This window comes from Trichechus manatus, unplaced genomic scaffold, assembly GCF_000243295.1.
Source record: "Trichechus manatus latirostris isolate Lorelei unplaced genomic scaffold, TriManLat1.0 scaffold00135, whole genome shotgun sequence".
In the NCBI taxonomy this organism is placed as follows: Eukaryota; Metazoa; Chordata; class Mammalia; order Sirenia; family Trichechidae; genus Trichechus; species Trichechus manatus.
In genome coordinates, this window is record NW_004444071.1 from 6,005,414 (window position 1) to 6,024,723 (window position 19,310).

The window sequence follows — 19,310 nt, forward strand, 5'->3', positions numbered from 1 at the left end:
TTATTTTTTCCACTAAGAGAAGACTAGGGTGTATAATAAGTTATCTATCATGCTGAAATGAAGCAGGAAAACATTTTAGACAGATTTACCACATGAAATTCATTTGCTTCTTCTGTAAGAAAATTTTATTTTCCAAACTATGTTCTCTAGAGGCTTTAGAATGAAATAGAATTTAGAAGAAAAATATCCATGCTCAGCATATTCAAACTATTTTATGAAAAAATTAGAGGCATGGTTTTTACTTGCATATCTGCAGCAGTAAGGTATGGGAACATGTAAACAATTTGTCTGGTGTTCTGGAATGTGTTCTTTCTTTAAGTGTGTAGTGTTTGGTTAATGCTAACCATTTCAGGATTAATAAAATGAAAGGGAAGTACACAGGTTAAGCAACTGGTTTCCAAAAGCGGTTTTCATGGCATTTTCTCCATAACTTTCATCTTCCTGTGGTAAACAATTTTGTCTATTTTATTTCTTTCTGTCACATACCAAACAATGAGAACCTTTTCCAAAGGGATATACCTATTGGCACTGGCCCTCATGGATGCTAAGCAATGTGCTTTTATTTCATTGATCACAAACTTTATAACTAATAGCAAAAAAGAAAATCTACAAATCACAGTTAGGAAACAAAACGCTTTGTTCTGGAATCAGCTGTTGGAGGAAAGGGAACTGGCTGAAGACGGAGCACGTGGAAAGGAGTGAACAGCAAGTGAGTTTTAGTGGTGTCATTCTAACCACGCTTTTGCATATTCTCTACCAGATTGCATTTCATTAACTCTGTGGTGTTACCTGAAGAAAAATCACACTGTAACCGATCATTCCATGAGTCCAGCTATCAGTTAAAAGAGTGCGTAAAGCAGGTGGGATCCAGGTAATCCACACCCCCCATCTGGAGTCTGCAGTTGTCTGGTGTCGCAGTGAAGCAGGCCAGGTTTTCCTCTGCTTGGTTCTGTCGAAGTGATGGAAGAGCTTCCTTGACTGGTTCTTCCAACAAAACCCTGTTTTGAGCTCGGGGGTCTTGCACTAAGACTAAGATGTTGTTATCCATCACCCTGGACACCTTAGCATACTCCTTACTGGTTTCTGGAGTATCAGGCTTCTCTCTTTTGTTGCTATTCTCTTTCTGCTTTGGTAGCAACGCTAGTGCTCCATCTTTGTTGACCTTGTGAATCTCCACATAATCCATGGGTTTAGCAGCGAGAAAAGGGGTTTTCTGCTGGGGCAGCAGCCATGCTGTTTCTTGGTCAGTCTTGGAAGGGAAGCTTTCCACCTCCCTTGGCTTGTCTGTCTTTTCCTCCTCTTCAGTCTCAATGGTTTTAGAAGCTTCTACAACATCCTTTTCTGTTTTATCTAACAAAGTGGTAGCTGCACTCACAGGGCCTAGAGCCAGCTTACACACATCTGCAGTGCTGTGGTAAGAAGAGAGCGGGTTGTGGTGACATGGCTGAGGTAAAGGCCATGTTGAAGATTTGGATCCGCCAGCATGAAAATAGGATATTTTACTTTCCAAGTGAATGTCCTGGGGGTCCCAGGTGCAGGTAATATTTACTTCAGGATTCTCTGGCTTCTCAGTGACCTTGGGAGTGTGGAATGTGGGGGGATTTGCTCGGGATTCCTCATACTTTTCAGACAGAAGGGAAGGGCTGTCACAGCTGCCCCGGCCAGAGTCATTGTCAGGATCCAGGTGAGTGGGTTTCAGGCCTTGACTTGGGTGTTCTTTTGAGTGGGCTGGCATTAGCCGCTGGTCCTCACTGTCGTCCACTTCTAAAAACTCCACCAGCAAGTCTTCACAATCCGAAGTGGGAGGAAAGTCTTGGCATCCCAGGGCACTCAGGAGTTCTTCAGACTTGCCCTTCTATTAAAACACAAACACAAGGAGAGACAGTTGTTAGCTTCATACCAAATCAGCATCCTAGCAGAGCCATATCTGGTCTGCTTGTTACCATGGGCAGTTGGGATGTGGTAACAGCCTAGCAGAATCCCCAAACTTCAGACATTTATGTACCAGACCACCTATAATCACCTCATGGAGACCTGGCAATCTCTTCCCATAAAGACTACAGCCTAGGAAACCCTATGGGGCATTTCTACTTTGTCACACGGGGTTGCTATGAATTGGAATTGACTTGATGGCACCCAACAACACTTTCAAAAAATCAACTCATGATTTTAACCTAGTCTGTAAACAATAATAATCATGAGTTTAATGTGCAAATATTAACCACACATTTAAATAAACATGTAACTATTGCATACATAAGTAAACATTTGTGAAACATCTAAAACCATTGTGCCCATGAATGCATTCAGCATTTTGGGATCACAGGTAGAGTGTCTCTGAAGTCTGGCTGCTGGCTTCCTAACCTTTCTAGAATTTGGCAATAGTAAGTTGATTCTTGTCTCTTTCTTCTCCTGCTATTTCTTTCTCCTCCTCTCCCTTCTCCTCTTCCTTTTCCTTCTCCCTTTCTTTCCCTTCTCCTCCTTTCTCTTCCTATCCCACTTCTCCTCTCCTTCTACTCCATTTAATCTCTCTCCTCTTTCTCTTCTTTCCTACCCTCTTCCTTCCCCTCTCTTCTTTCTATCCTATATATTCTCCCTTTCCTCCTATTCCTCTACTTCCTTCTTCTCCTCTCTATCTTCCATCTCTCCCTCCTTCTTCCTCTTGTACCTTCTCTTACTTCCCCTTCTTCTTCCTGTTCCTCTGACTTAGGTCACAGACCTATGACAAAATCTTGGCTTTGTCACTTATTAGGTATATGACTTTTGACAAGTTTCTCTCTGAACCTCAGTTTCTTCATTTGTAAAATGGGGATAATAGTACCCATCTGGCAGGGTTCTTTTGAAGATTAGAGGCATGTGTTATGGATTGGGAGGCCCTGGGTGTTGCAAACAATTAATGTGCTCGGCTGCTAACCGACAGGTTGGAGGTTTGAGTCTACCCAGAAGCACCTTGGAAGAAAGACCTGGTGATCTTCTGAAAAATCAGCCATTGAAAACTTATAGAGCACACTTCTACTCTTACACACAGGGGTCACCATAAGTTGGAACTGACTTGAAGGCAACTGGTTTTTTGGTTATGGATTGAATTGTGCCCCTCCAAAATATGTATTGAAATACTAACTCCTGTACCTGTAAATATGACACTGTTTGGAAATAGGGGTTTTCCTTTATTATGTTAATGAGGGCATACCAGAGTACTGTGGCTCCTATACCTAATCACTTCTGAGTTATAAAAAGAGCAGAATACGCACAGGGGGAAGACAGACACAAAGTATGCCAAGGAATGTCAAGATCCTCATGGGGCTAGTGACAAGGAGGGACCTCCCCCTACAGCCATGCCCTAAATTTGGACTTTTATCTCACAAACTGCAAGAAAATAAATTCCTGTTCTTTAAAGCCACCCACTTGTGGTATTTTTGTTACAGCAGCACTAAGGAACTAAGACATAATATAATTAAGAATACTAAAACTTTTTTTGGACTCAAAAAGCAGTTATTTTATCCTTCATTGTCTGTAGCTAGAAGATCAAGTTGTAAGCTAGGCAATAGTTAACTTAGCTGAGATGTTCACGCTGGTATATAAAGGCCAATGCTAGGACTGGGCAGTTGGGTAAGAGCACTGGATCAGGAACCCTAATGCCTGGGCTCTACAATTTGCTCTAATATTTGCAACCTGACTGAACTCAGACCAGACACATCCTCTGGGGCTCACTTCTCACATTCCTCACAGCACCTGCGTCAAGTGAGACAATGTATGGGTAATTGCTTTTATAGACATCAGTGTTAGGTTAAAACCATTTATTTCAACATGGAGAGGAATAAAAATATTCTAACCCCTCTTTTCACTTAAAACACTTACATTTAATTCCCTCTTGAATCAATCTAAATGATCTCTGGCAAACACTAGTCCTCAACTCATCGATCCAATCTCAACTGTGTGGTCAAACAGAGCAATGATTATAGTTGGATAGTCTGTTACTATGGCCTTTAAAGAGCATTCACGTGGAAACTTTTACCAATTTATGATGGAGATAGTGGTGGTGGGTCCCTGCTTTGTATTCATATAAAATATCCATCCTCTACCTAAACTGGTTATTTGTACAAATATTTCTCTCTGTGCTTATGGGCAAACCTAACGAATCTAGCAAATGTCTATGTGTTTTCATGTTTCTTTGGCTTTCTTACTTTGCCCTCCGACAGTTCATGTCTGATAATTTGTACCTTCATCCCTCTGGCTCTTCATGCACTTTGGAAGTACTCACCTTTTCCTCTTCCTCATTCCACTGACTACATGCACATCGGCATGCATGAACACAATGTATGTGCACACACACACATACACAGCAGCCAGTGCCACAGCAGAAACAGAAACAGTGCATCCACGTCACTTAGTCACACATCTTTCTGTTCACACACTTGCTAAAGAGAAAGGGCAGCTGGGGAAGGATGAATGAGATGGCCAGGCTGAATTGGCAGGGATTGTGGGTCATGTGCTAAGTTAATAGTTACAAAGCAGAGAGTCCCACTATAGCCTCCTCTGGCACTTACCTCCAGCAGATGAGTATCAAATCCTTTTATTTTTGGCCCAGGAACTGGTGGAAAGATGCAGGTCACCATGCTATAAAACAATGCATGATATTAGATATAAATGACAAATCTTCCCCTTTGTAATTTTCAAAAGATTAGTATTACCCCCCAAATATCTGCTACTTGGGCTAAGGTGGTTAGGGGTAAGGCATTCTGGGGCTATCTGAAATGAACAATCAATGGGGAAGATGATAATTACAGAGGCTTATAGAAAGTCCCTGGGTGGCACAAATGGTTAAGCGCTTGACTGCTAGCTTAAAGGTTGGTGGTTCAAACCCACCCAGAGGTACCTTGGAAGACAGACCTGGTGATCTGCTTCCAAAAAGTCATAGATTTGAAAGATCTATTGAGTAGTTCTACTCTACACATAGGGTCACCATGAATTAGAATCAAATTGATGGTAACTAACCACAACATAGAAAAATGATCTTTGGCTAATTTAGGAAGCTGATTCTGAACTTAGTGGATTAGTTAGACTATTTGCTTTCTTTGGTTTTAACTGGTGTTGCCAGATTTTTACTTTTTCACAACTGTGGGCCTCCATTTGACAGACAGACTACCAGCCTCAAACAAGTCCATTTTTCTGCTTTTGTTAGCACTGATAAAAGATTTTATGGATGAACATGCTGTGACTAATGGCTAAAAGGAGGTGCTTGGATTCTCTATAGGTTTTCATCATCTTTGTATTATCTTTTTGACCATTATCCCTGACAATCATGATTTTGAGGGGGACTGAGAGATGTTACTGTACCTGTATCCTTTCAGAGCCAATGCCCAGACTATAATCAAACAAACGATGGCGGAAAGAATGGCCACAGAGATCCACATGATTGTATCTTTCATGGTGAAGTCTGCAAAACAAGCAGCCAGAACACTTTGATCACATGCAGTGTCATTAAAAACAAATAAACACAATAAATGAAACTTTTGAACTCAAGAGTTTTTCCCCATACCTATACATCTTTTCATTTGAGCAGCAATCCAACTAATACTAATAAAGGATTATTTCTCAATAGTACTAATATTTTAATATGTTTTAAATATTTTATTATATACATTTCAAAATCCTTTCACATATTATTTGATTTGATCCTTAAAGGGGGAACTCAAAATCACAGTCAGTTGCAGTAATAATAATTAAAGCTAACATTTATTGAGTTCTTACTAAGAGCCAGAAATAGTGTTATGCTCTTTACATATATTGTCTTATTTTACAGATGAAGAAATGGAGACTCAAAGAGTGACTTGCTCATGGTCATGTAACTATAGCATTGCAGTCTGGGATTTGAACCCAGGAAGTCCCTCTAGGGGCCCTGGTGGTGCAAGGTTAAGTGCTTGTATGCTAACTAAAAGGTCAGTGGTTTGAATTCACCCAATAGCTCTGTGGGGGAAAAGACCTGGTGATCTGCTCCTGTAAACATTATAGCCCAGGAACCCTATGGGACAGTTCTACTCTGTCATATAGGGTCGCTATGAGTTGGAATCGACTCAACAGCACACAACAACAACAACAGTCTGCCCCTAGACCCTGTTCTTTTATTTAGTAAGAGCCAGAGCTGGATAGATGCATGTGTAAGTCTTATGATGCATAGTTCCATGTTCTTTCCTGTACGCCGAGCCAATGAATGCACTGGTACTTAGTCCGGGAAAGTTGTGTGAAGAGCTAGGCTTTGCCATGTGGTTCTGGGTAAGACTCCTAACTTTGTTCAGTTTCAGTTTCCTTGCTTTTAATTTCTAATGGTAATTATATTCCCTCTGAACATCTGAGATGGTTGAGGGGGACCAAACGAGGACTTTGTAAACTGCAAAGTTCTATAGAAATGCAAGATGAATGATCACTCCCCTATGTAATGCAAGTCAGCATATTTAACGGAACTAGCCTAAAGTTTTGTTAGGATGAAGTGCTTAATATATGCTATGTCTTGACCAAGAGACCGTCATGTCATTGCTATGAGAGACTGAAAATTAGTTGATGCCTTTGAGAAGGGATACCACCTAATACATTCTGGAAGAATCAGATAATGACCTTAGCTGGACCCTCCCAGTGATAGTGGGGAAGATGGATGAGCCGAATGTAAGTGGCCATCAAGACTTTGAGACATGCCAAGTCCAGGTCTGTAGCCTTATCCTGGAAACTGGTATTCACAGCCAATGATCCAGGGAGCAATGCTACCCTTCCAAATCTCTTTGTATTGGGTGAGGAGATGATAAACCCATTTCTGCTTATTCTTCTGGTTAAGGCTCAAAATAGTTTCCCCATTAGTAGGTACTATGTGCAAATTTGGTAACTACATTCTGTTGTAAAAATATTTAGGAGGATAAACAAAATCCAGTCAAGACACTCACCACTAGGTATCTGAATGGAACTCTCTGGGCTCCACTCACTCCAGAATCCATGGTCTGGCTTGCAGCGAACCTGGACAAGGTATTTCTGCCCTGGATATAAGCTGAGGACGTTAAACTGAGTCTGTTGCCCAGCAAAATGGGTCTAAGGAGGAACATGGAAAACAGATGTTACTTCTAATTTTAGGTATGAAGACAAGAGACTTTTTTCCTTAATAGTAAAGTATTAGAGGAGTTAGGCTGATGAACCAGACTTAGCAGATACTCTGTTCTCATCATTCCACCCTCTCAACCCCATCTGTTTCTCCCCTTTAAAACTGTGCACACAAAAATTTAACAGGTTTTCTCTCTTTCCATTTGGAACTCTATTTCAGATAGACAAATATCTCCCCAAAATAAAAATAATAAAATTAGAAAATTGTTATATTGGAAACCTTAATGAAATAACTGATTCAAGGATTATTAATTGATGTTAAAACCACTAGGTGGAAGAGAACTGGGCATCCATGTATGCTGAAGTCATACTACAAGATTAAGCAACACTGTACAATCGGATCGAGCTGTCACCTCCCCCATCCAACAGTTAGTTTTAGCATAGTCATCAGATACTGAGTCTCCTGATTAGATGCAAGATGAAGTACATAGTATCACCTCTGAAGTATTCTTGCCCCAAATTACTCAACCTGAATCTCACCAGTAACAGGAAATACAGGGGGTAGCAAAATTAGCTAAATGATACCACAAAAAACTAATGAGATAAATCCAGAAGGTGGAACAATCTATGAGACAACGGCCCAGTTTTCTGAGTTCGTTGAGATAGAAGAAATATAACAATGTGCCACAGTGTGTGATCCTGGAGTGGATTCTGGTTTGGACAAACTAGCAGTAAAAGATATTTTTGAAGTAATTGGGGGAGTTAGAATATGGACTGGCTATTAGACGATATTAAGGAATTATAATTATTTTTCCTTACATGTGATATTATTTGGCTATGTTAGAAAATCTTTTTTTTTTAAAAAAGATGTATACTAAAGTACTTAAGGGCAGAATTTCATAATGCGTGTAATTTACTATGTTATTTATGTTGAACTGTTTTAAAAACACAGCCATTGACCATGGACAGGTACACATAAATATTTTTTTCCCCTACCTAATGTTGGTGCCGTGGTTAAGAGCTGAGGTTGCTAACCAAAAGATCAGCAATGCTAATCCACCTGCTGCTCCTGGGAAACCCTGTGGGGCAGTTCTACTCTGTCCTATAGGGTCACTATGAGTGGGAATTGACTCAAAGGCAATGGATTTGGTTTTGATTTGGAATGTCATTTAAGTACTCTCGTAAGTGTCTAGATCTAAGATATGCTGAGGGAGGCAAGTTGGGGACCTAGTGGAAGAGACTACACAGTGCAAGAAACTAGCCCTAGGAAAGCTGCAATGAGCACCTCCATCAATCCCACCAGAGGAGAGAAGGCACTACCACACCTGAGTGAATCACATCAGCACTGGGAAGCCAACATGGCGGCCCAAGACTTAGGAGGAATGATCTGTTCTCAGTTGTGAAGGTCCACCCCTGCCAAAGAACATGCTTCCTTCCAAAGTTTCTGGTTAACTCACCTCCCACTCGGCTGCTTTCTCAGGTTTTAATCGAATTTCGTACTGGAGTGTGAGCCAACCGGAGCTTACATCAACCAGTGTGGGTGGAAGCCATTTTATCCATAGATATGGTTTTCTGTCTTCTGGTTGTTTTACTTCTAAAGTCAGGTTCACAGGAGGGTCTGGTTCAACTGCAGATATGAAAGAAACTCCAGTAGCATTCATTGTTTGTGACCTTTATTTGGTCTTTACCATTTTCTATCACAAATTGCACTTTGTATGTATCAACCCACTTTTCCCATCTGCATTATAAGCCCCTGAAAGACAAGGGCCCTGTCTTCTGCCTCTAAGTATGTGATCAATCATGTTTGTGCTTAAAGATGAGGTTTGAATGGTAAGAATAATTAGTGGCTGAGATTTCATTCTTCACTTGTTCTCCACCACTTTGCAGTTTTGGGTCGCTAGGATCAGATAGCTACCCAAATAATCTTCACGATGACACGGACCAGGTGATACAAATTAGGCTAGGATTTGAAAATGAAGGTTGGGCAGGAGAGGAATATTACAGGACAGGGATTTCAAATAGCTTACTTCCCTCAGCTGGGAGCAAGTTTCTCATTGGTGGCACACACATTGTTTTTGTGAAAGATCTATTCATATTTATAACTTTGAAGATAACAGGTTTACAGATTCCATCTGCTTTGCTTCAGCAATTACATTTTACATTCAGTATACATATTACTGCCTCTGCTAAGTGGAATCCATTCTCTCAGATATTAAATTATTAAAGTGTGCCGAGAGGTCTGGAGTTTTGGTAATGATGCTTTCAGTGACCTCACAACAGCCTGTTGACCCATTCATTCATTCAACAAATTTTTACTGAATTCCTACTAGAAAAATGATAGCTACCATTTTTTGAGTGCTTACTATATGTCAGCCACTGTGTATAAATCAGGAAGTATGGGGTAACCTTGGAGCTAGTTAGCAACTCCCTAGACATAGACTGAGTTCAGTCTGGGACAAGCCATAATTTGTCCTGTTGTTATTAGGTGCCATCGAATCGGCTCTGTCTCATAGCAACCCTATGTACAACAGAACAAAACACTGCCCGGTCCTGCACCATTCTCACAATCATTGCTATGTTTGAGCCCATTGTTACAACCACTGTGTCAGTCTATCTTGTTGAGGGTCTTCCTCTTTTTCAATAACCCTCTTATTTACCAAGCTTGATGTCCTTCTCCAGGGACTGGTCCTTCCTGATAACATGTCCAAACTATGTGAGACACAGTTTGCCATCCTCACTTCTAAGGAGCATTCTGGCATGCTTCTTCCGAGACAGATTTGTTTGTTCTTCTGGCAGTCCATGGCATATTCAATATTCTTCTCCAACACCATAATTCAAAGGCATCAATTCTTCTTCAGTCTTACTTATTCATTGTCCAGCTTTCACATGCATATGATGTGATTGAAAACACCATCGCTTGGGTTGGGTGTACCTTAGTCTTCAAGTAACATCTTTGCTTTTTTAACACTTTAAAGAGGTCTTTGGCAGCAGATTTGCTCACTGCAATGCATTGTTTGATTTTGTGACTGATGCTTCCATGGGTGTTGATTGTGGATCCAAGTAAAATGAAATCCTTGATAACGTCAATGTTTGCTCTGTTAATCATGATGTTACTTACTGGTCCAGTTGGGAGGATTTTTGTTTTCTTTATGCTGCGGTGTAATCCATACTGAAGGTGGTGATCTTTGATCTTCATTGTAAGTGCTTCAAGCCCTCTTCACTTTAAGCAAGCAAGGTTGTGTCATCAGCATATCGCAGGTTTTTAATGAGTCTTTCTCCAATCCTGATGCCACATTTTTCTTCACATAGTCTGGCTTCTTAGACTATTTGCTCAGCATACAGATTGAACAAGTATGGTGAAAGGATACAACCCTGACAAACATCTTTCCTGGTTTTAAACCATACAATATCACCTTGTTCTGTTCAAACAGATGCCTCTTGGTCTATGTACAGGTTCTGCATGAGCACAGTTATGTGTTCTGGAATGCCTATTCTTCACAATGTTATCCATAATTTGTTATGATCCACACAGTCAAATGCCTTTTATAGTCAATAGAACACGAGTAAACATCTTTTCTGGTATTCTCTGCTTTCAGCCAAGATCCATTTGACACCAGCAATGATATCCCTTTTTCCACATCTTCTTCTGAATCTGGCTTGAATTTCTGGCTGTTCCCTGTTGATGTACTGCTGCGAGAGTTTTTGAATTATCTTCAGTAAAATTTTCCTTGCGTGTGATATTAATGATATTGTTTGATAATTTCCGCACTCTGTTGGATCACTTTTCTTTGGAATGGGCACAAATATGGATTTCTTCCAGTTGGTTGTCCAGGTAGCTGTCTTCCAAATTTCTTGGCATAGATGAGTAAGCTTTTCCAGTATTGCATCCATTTGTTGAAACATCTCAATTGGTATTCTGTCAATTACTGGACCCTTGTTTTTCACCAATGCCTTCAGTGCAGCTTGGACTTCTTCCTTCAGTACCATCCGTTCTTAATCATATACTATCTCCTGAAATGGCTGAACGTTGACCAATTCTTTTTGATACAGTGACTTTGTGTAGTCCTTCCATCGTTTTTTGTTGCTTCCTGCATCATCAAATATTTTGCCCATAGAACCCTTCAATATTGCAACTTGAGGCTTGAATTTTTTCTTCTGCTCTTTCAGCTTGAGAAAGGCTGAGCGTGTTCTTCCCTTTTGTTTTTCTAACTCCAGGCCCTTGCACATTTCATTATAATACTTCACTTTGTCTTCTCTACTGGCCTTTGAAATAATTTGTTCAGCTGTTTTACTTCATCATTTCTTTTGTTTGCTTTAGTTATTCTACCTTCAGGAACAAGTTTCAGAGTCTCTTCTGATATTCATTTTGGTCTTTACTTTCTTTCCCTTCTTTTTAATGACCTTTTGCTTTCTTCATGTATGATATCTTTAATGTCATCCCACAACTTGTCTGGTCTTAGGTCATTAGTGTTCAATGTGTCAGATGTGTTCTTGAGATGTCTCCAAATTCAGGTACGATATACTGAAGTTGTACTTTGGCTCTTGTGGACTTGTTTTAATTCTCTTCAGCTTCAACTTGAACTTGCATATGAGCAATTGATAGTCTGTTGCACAGTTGGCCCTGGCCTTATTCTGACTGATGATATCGAGCTTCTCCATTGTCTCTTTTTGCAGAGGTAGTCAGTTTGATTCCTGTTTATTCCATCCGGTGAGGTCCATGTGTATAGTTGCCATTTGTGTCGTTGAAAAAAAGGTATTTGCAATGAATAAGTCATTGCTCTTGCAAAATTCTATCATGCAAACTGTGGTGTTGTGTCTATCACCAAGGCCATATTTTTCCAACTATTGACCCTTCTTTGTTTCCAACTTACATATTCCAATCACCAGTAATTATCAATGCATCTTGACTGCATGTTTGATCATTTTCAGAGTGCAAGAGTTGGTAAAAATCTTCAATTCCTTAATCTTTGGCATTAGCAGTTAGTATGTAAATTTGAATAATAATCATATTAACTGGTCTTCTTTGTAGGGGTAAGGATATTATCCTACCACTGACTGCATTGTACTTCAGGATAGATCTTGAAATGTTCTTTTTGATGATGAATGCAACATCATTCCTCTTTGATTTGTCATTCCTGGCATAGTAGACCATATGATTGTCTGATTACAAATGGCCAGTACCAGTTCATTTCAGCTCACTAATGCCTAGATGTCTTAGTTATCTAGGGTTGCTATAACAGAAATGCTACAAGTGGATGGCTTCAACAAACGCAAGTTTATTCTCTCACAGTCTAGTAGGCTAGAAGTCCAAATTTAGGGCACCAGCTCCAGAAGAAGGCTTTCTATCTCTGTTGGCTCTGAAGGGAGGTCCTCGTCATCAATTTTCTCCTGGAATAGGAGCTTCTCCGTGCAGAACCCTAGGTCCAAAGGATGCGCTCTGCTCTCGGCCCTGCTTTCTTTCATGAGGTCCCCTACTCACTTCCCTTCCCTTCCCTTCCCTTTCATCTCTTGTAAGATAAAAGGTGGTGCAGGACACACCCCAGGGAAACTCCCTTTACATTGTATCGGGGATATGACCTTAGTAAGTGTGTTACAATCCCACCCTAATCCTCTTTAACATAATCTAATCTTGCTTCATTAACCATAGGCAAAGATTAGGATTTATAACACATAGGAAAATTACAATCACAAAATGGAGGACAACCACAGAAGTACTGGGAATCATGGCCTTACCAAGTTGACACATATTTTTGGGGGACACAATTCAGTCTATGACAATAGGGTATTGATGTTTATGCTTTCCATTTCATTTCTGATGATTTCCAACTTTCCTAGATTCATACTTCATACATTCCACTTTCTGATTATTAATGGATGTTTGCAGCTGTTTCTTCTCATTTTCAGTCATGCTACATCAGCAAATGAAGGTCCAGAAAGCTTTACTCCATCTGCTTCATTAAGGTTGACTCTACTTTGAGGAGGCAGCTCTTCCACAACCATATTTTGAGTGCCTTCCAACCTGAGGGCCTCATCTTCCAGCACTGTATCAGATAATGTTCTGCTGATATTCATAAGGTTTTCACTGGCCAATTTTTGTCATTCTTGCTAAACTATAAAGTCCACTACAGTCATGCTGAGTTACCCTGCAGCTCAATGTTGGTCATGCAAAGCAAAAAGCATCTCTCAGGTTGTCTTTGTTTTACTTTACTAATGACTTCTGCAGACATTGTCCTTGTGATCTTGGCCTCCAGCCTGTTGCTCAAGTAGCACTATTTGCTCCTCAATTCTTTGCAAAATAGTAGCTGCAGTTGGAAAGCAGCAACGCTAAATTTGGGGCAAAGCAACTGGAACAACTCCTGTGGGCCCAGAACCAGATGATTCCCTTCTAAAAGCTGCTACTCCGTGGAGCAGCTCTATCTTCCATGAAGAGAAAGAAGAAATTCCAGGTTGCCATGGAAGAAGTGGACATCAATTGTACGGGGAGTGCAGGAGAGAAGGATTGACAAGAGAAGCATAAATAGAACATACCCGCTGGGTGGAAAAGAATGAGGACAAGGGTCAATTAGACACACAGGAAGACAATTATTGCAAGGACCAGCCTTATTGTCATGAATGATGAACTCAATGAAAATTGGCTTAAAATAGTCAGTTGAGGAAAACTTCATCTAAAGTACAATAAAAAAAAAAAAAAAAGGAAAGTCTCTATCATCTTAGAGAATACACATGGTACCAGCAACAGAATGTTGCTAGAAACGTGGACATTAAATGTACTTCTGGTGAGGGTTTAAAAGAAAATGATGGACATGTGATTAGACAATGGAGGAAGGGTGATGCTTTTTATGCAGTGGCAAAGAACTTATCTGAATTATGTCCAAATGTTTGGTGGAAGGTAAAAGTTGTAAGTGATGAACTTGGATATCTGGCCAATGAGATTTCTAAGTAAGATCTTACATGGGCCATGTGGTTTCTTCCTGCCACTTATAGTAAAATGCAAAAGGAAAGAGATGGACTTAAAAATGAACCATGTAAAATGAAAACAAAACTTAAAGATTTGGAAAATTCTATTGTACAAACTAAGGACATGTGTCCTAGAATGTTCAACAAAGATGTGGATACACAATCTTTTGTTAACGAGATTAATCCTGTAACAGATGGCTCTAACCAACTACCACAGCAGAAAACCCATTAGCTTAGATTGAAGGAGAAAGAGAAAGAATAAAAGGAAAGAACACTATCTGCCTCTGTGAATTCTATAGGCAGGAAACAGGCCAAAGGAGCTACATCTGTTGTCCTCCAAGAAAAGAAAAGGCTCATCCCTGGAGCAGCTCGGAGATCAGCAGAACTGTTGAAGGAGTATGGAAAGCAGAGCCTTCTCAATTTCAAAGGGTGGGGACACTATCTCCTGGATTTCAAAGGATGTGGCCACAGCCTCCTAGGTTTCAGAGAGTCAGATCTTTGCCAGTACTCGGTTCCAGAATGTGGGGCTTCCATTAAAGTGTGACGTGGAGATGCAGTTGCTGCCCAAAGCTGAGGGGGCAGGGCTTCCATGCCCATGGGACAGAAGAATGGGACTTGCCAGGGCCAAAGGGGGCGGTTTCACTCAGATGGACTAGGAGAATGGGGCCACCCAAAGCTGAGGGAACAGAGTTGCTATCCTGGTGGGCCTGGAGGGTAGAGCTGAAGCCCAGGGCCGAGGAGGGGCCTCCACCTAGAATTCAGAGGGTGTGGTCAACACCCAGAGTCTATATGGTGGGGTCATTGTACAGATAGTCCCAAAGAACAGAGGATTATTTTCAAGCTTTGAGAGCAAATGTAAATCGTTCTGCTGGGTTTTGGACTTGCTTTGTGCCTGTTATTCCTTCTTTCTCTCCAGTTTCTCCTGTTTGTAATGGAAATGTCTATCTTGTGCCTGTTCCACCATTGTATTTTGCAAGCAGATAACTCATATTCTAGATTTCACAGGGTCACAGATGAAGAGGAATTTTGCCTCAGGATGGAGTATGCCTAATGTCTTTCTCATATTTGATTTAGATGATTCAGAAATGAGATTTTGGACTTGGAGTTGATTAAGACTTTTGGGATGAAGTGATGGGGTGAATGTGTTTTGCATGTGGCAAGGATGTGAATTTTGGGAGGCCAAAGGGTGGAATGTTATGGATTGAACTGTGACCCCCCAAACTATGTGTTGTAAATCCTAACTTCTATGCCTATGGTTATAATCCCATTTGGGAATGGATAGTCTTTGTTATGTTAATGTAACAGGATTAGTGTAAGTCAATCTCTTTTGAGATATAAAAGAGATTAAACAAGCAAGCAAGAGAAGCAGAGATAGGGGAATAGAGAGAGCCACATGAAGATTGCCCAGGAGCAGAAGCTCAGAAGAGACAAGGACCTTCCTCCAGAGCCAACAGAGGGAGAAAGCCTTCTCCTAGAGGTGGCACCCTGAATTCAGACTTCCAGCCTCTTGAACTGTGAGAAAATAAATTTCTTTCTGTTAAAACCAAAAAAAAAAAAAAAAAAAAAAAACAGGGTTGACATTTTGAATATCATAACTTTCTCTTTTTTTTTCCCGAAGAATCCATCCAAAAGCCCAGAAGACTCAAACTGAGTTTGACTACTGGTGAATAAATAATGGAATCACAAATTCCTCATCCACTCCCTTCCCCTTACCTATATAAATCACATCCACGTAATGTGGATCCGAGGAACTGCTTCCCATCTTGTTAGTGGCGTTTATTGTGATGATGTATATTTTCCATATGGAGGTGTGCTTCTTGTTAAAGTAACAGGAGTTGGGGCCACCAGTTTTGTAGTCTGGACATTCATGGGTGATTGTCTCTCTGCAATGAGTTATATATTAAGAGTGAATAAGAAAGTAATACAAAGACCAATATCACTGGCTTTTGGGGATCAAGTACTCTGAATGCAAAAACCAGAGCTGAAAAAGCGCTCCCTAAGCTTTTGTTCACTGCCCCTTCCAGCTGGGAGTGAAAGATGGAAGAGAGTGCTGGAGAAGGAAGCTAGGAAAAGAGACTAGTAGTTTCTAGATGTGAAGGGTTTTTTTAGGGACTAAACTACTCTGCTGCTCACCAGCCCTTCCCTTCTAGAGGTTTTTGTGAGCTTTGTGACATGTGCTCCCTGTCAATAAACACATGAGCTTTCAATGGTCAAGGCACTGCCATACCCAGGGCACCGCTACTGGGTCATCGCCTGAAGTGTGGACTTTCACCTGCGTACACGCATAGTGGGGTAATGCACAATGCAGCATTTACTGCACGTATGTGTTGAATCACATTTCATTGTTAAGAACATAAATAGATCCAAGGTGAGAAAAACTGATGTTGGTTTATTTTAGGGGGCACCAAGTCAGCAAGAGTGAAATTACTCTGATAGGAACAATTTCAGGCCCAAGTGGCTCATTAAGTTTTCCACCTTTAGACTTAGGAGCCTCAACTCAAGACACATCGCACAGGCTTTGAGGCATATTTGATTCTGGTTGCCTGTTGGAGTTCCTGAAACCTGTTTATGTGCCGTGCGTTTGCGTCCCAAGTGGGAGGACAGTTTTGTGTACAACAAAATGTCATCTTTGGCAAGTGGACCAGCTGTCTCCATCAGTAACTAAATGTTTTGTTTACTGGAGAAGGGTGCAGCTTTCCCAGGATTTCCAGGAGGGTCTCATTGTGAGTGCAACAAAATACTCACACATAGATGACCTTGTTTGGCCCTGACAGAAACTTATGTCCAAATATGACCTCCAGGAAATCATGGGTGTTGGATCAACAATTAGCTAAGCAAAAAACATCATCCTTTTTCCTTACTAGGGTTCTTTATTTTCCTGGACATGAAACAAGTTTGAAAAGTTAACATGCCATGGTTGTCAAGGATTACATGGTACTGTTTTAGATAAGGTGCAAGCAGTTAACACGCTTGGCTGCTAACCAAAAAGTTGGAGGTTCAAGTCCACCAGGAGGTTCCTCAGAACAAAGTCCTGGCGATCTACTTCTGAAAGATCACATCCATTGAAAACCCTATAGAGAGCAATACTACTCTGAAACACGTGGAGTTACCATGAGTTGGAATCACCTTGACATCAACTGGTAACTGTATGTCACAAAATTAACACATATACTGAAAAAAAAAGGTGACACAAAGTTTTTGATGAGCATTAATAATTAGCAATTAGGAAATTTTTATATGTAGCCTTGGGCTGCAGCCTATATTTGTGACAGTTATAACATGTAAAACATTGTTATTATTGCATTGCTGCTGTGGCTGATAAGCGTCTACGTATTGAGAAAGTTCCTTAAGGACATAACAGGAGAATGTGGACGTAGACGTCACACTTAGTGGTATGAGCTTTGTTTGTGTAAATCCAGGGACCAAAAAACCAAACCAAATCCGTTGCTGTCGAGTCGATTCTGACTCATAGCGACCCTATAGGACAGAGTAGAACTGCCCCGTAGGGTTTCCAATGAGTGGCTGGTGGATTTGAACTGCTGACCTTTTGGTTAGCAGCTATATCTCTTAACCACTGTGTCACCAGGGCCCCAAATCCAGGGAAAGCATTGGTAATTCCAACTCAGGACCGGCATTATATTCGCCTGGTGTGTGAGAACACTTGTAGAATTTGATAAGAGAGAAGAAAGCTTCTTACCCTTCCTTGTGGTAAGTCAAAGTATAATTGGTAGGAAGTCCTCCCTCTATCCCAGGCTTCCACCAGCACGTGAAAGTTTCCTTTTCGGGAGAACGGCATTTAATGATCTCAGGTTTTCCAGGAGGTGAGTATCCTAGAAAAAGCCAGAAGACACTAGAGTCAATATTAAAATCTGTTTAATCATTTTGCTGGTTATTGAAGTAGATTGATGGGATCCAGGTGAGCGACAAAGCCTTGGGAAGAAGAGGCCTAGGGGTGGGGGACTCAGCAGTGTCAAAGCATCAGCATTCTGCAACACTCCTCTGTGGGCTATCCCAATGTCGGTAGGATTTCCAGAGGTAGAGCTTTGGGATGGTGTGTGTATACGGGAGGGGGTACTTCAAGATGGGGATATCAAATACCTATGTAAGGCACAGTGACTAATTGTAAAATATCAACAATTCAGTGATAAGAAGAGTGAGCATCAAGAGTGAGATGGATATATATGTTTTGAAGAGTATGTGCCCCTCTGCAATCCCAGGGAGTCTATAAAGCTAATACCTGCCCACAGTGTACAGGTGACCATAAAAAGCATTGTTCCCAGGTACAAGCATCTTACAGACAATTAGTCAACACATTGCTCTTTGGCACCTCTGAGCAAGAACTTCCATCTTTCTCCCATTTCCACACAATTCACTCAATCTCTGTTCTTGAACCTTTTTTTTTAAACAGTATCACTGATGCTCCCTTTTTTTGAGACTGTCCTCAGCTGATTTCTTTCTATCTACTCTTATCTCCTCCTTTTCTTCCTTTTCCCTTCACTTTTCCTTGTGTCCATTAACCTCTGACCATATGACCCAGTCTCTTCCCTCTTTTTCCTTGAGTCTTTTTGTGGTGAGGTGCCAAAGGCCTTCTTTGTAATTCTATGGTTCTTTTTGCGGTAGGTGTCATGGTAAGAGGTAGAAGAGTAGATAGCTTCTTTCCTGGTTATTAGGGGCCATGGTGGTACAGTGCTTAAGTGTTCAGCTGCTAATCTAAAGGTCAGCAGTCCAAATCCACCAGCCACTCCTTTGAAAACCTATGGGGCAGTTCTACTTTGTTCTATAAGGTTGCTATGAGTCAGAATTGACTCGACAGCAACAGGTTTTTGGTTTTCGTTTATTATCTAAGAGCTGAAAGCTAGAGGTCTGAATGAGGTGATGTGAAAGGCACAATGTCAAGGGGATAGAATATTTAGTTGCCTAATCCCCAAAGCTCTTGGTGATCTGGTTCCCTCTTCTCTTTCTTGGCTGTCATGGCCAAAGAGGGAATAAGTAACCTTGGAAGTTTGCCCTGATGCTGCTGGGCTGGAGAAGGCAACTACATATGTCTGTACAACCTCTGTTGATGCTCCTTTTGGCCTAGCAGGATGTCCTAGCATTTTGCTCAGGAAGTCAGGAACAGAGAGGAGAGCTTTTTTTTTTTTTTAAATTGTGCTTTAGATGAAGGTTTACAGAGGAAATTAGTTTCTCATTAAACAATTAATGCACATATTGTTTTGTAACATTGGTTGCCAACCCTACGACATGTCAACACTCTCCCCTTCTCGACTTTG

General features: G+C 40.9%; 1 protein-coding gene across 1 annotated transcript in view; it reads right to left on the minus strand.

The window, feature by feature from the left end:
• Positions 1-536: 536 nt before the first annotated feature.
• PRLR (prolactin receptor) overlaps positions 537-19,310 on the minus strand; it is a 158,712-nt gene continuing 139,938 nt past the window's right edge. Inside the window, exons 4-10 of the mRNA XM_004385244.2 lie at positions 17,738-17,870; positions 15,754-15,923; positions 8,541-8,710; positions 6,933-7,074; positions 5,338-5,437; positions 4,548-4,617; positions 537-1,855 (exon numbers count right to left, since the gene is read on the minus strand). Of these exons, the coding sequence (XP_004385301.1) occupies positions 836-1,855; positions 4,548-4,617; positions 5,338-5,437; positions 6,933-7,074; positions 8,541-8,710; positions 15,754-15,923; positions 17,738-17,870 (1,805 nt within the window). The 3' untranslated portion in view covers positions 537-835. The remainder of the gene's footprint in view (positions 1,856-4,547; positions 4,618-5,337; positions 5,438-6,932; positions 7,075-8,540; positions 8,711-15,753; positions 15,924-17,737; positions 17,871-19,310) is intronic.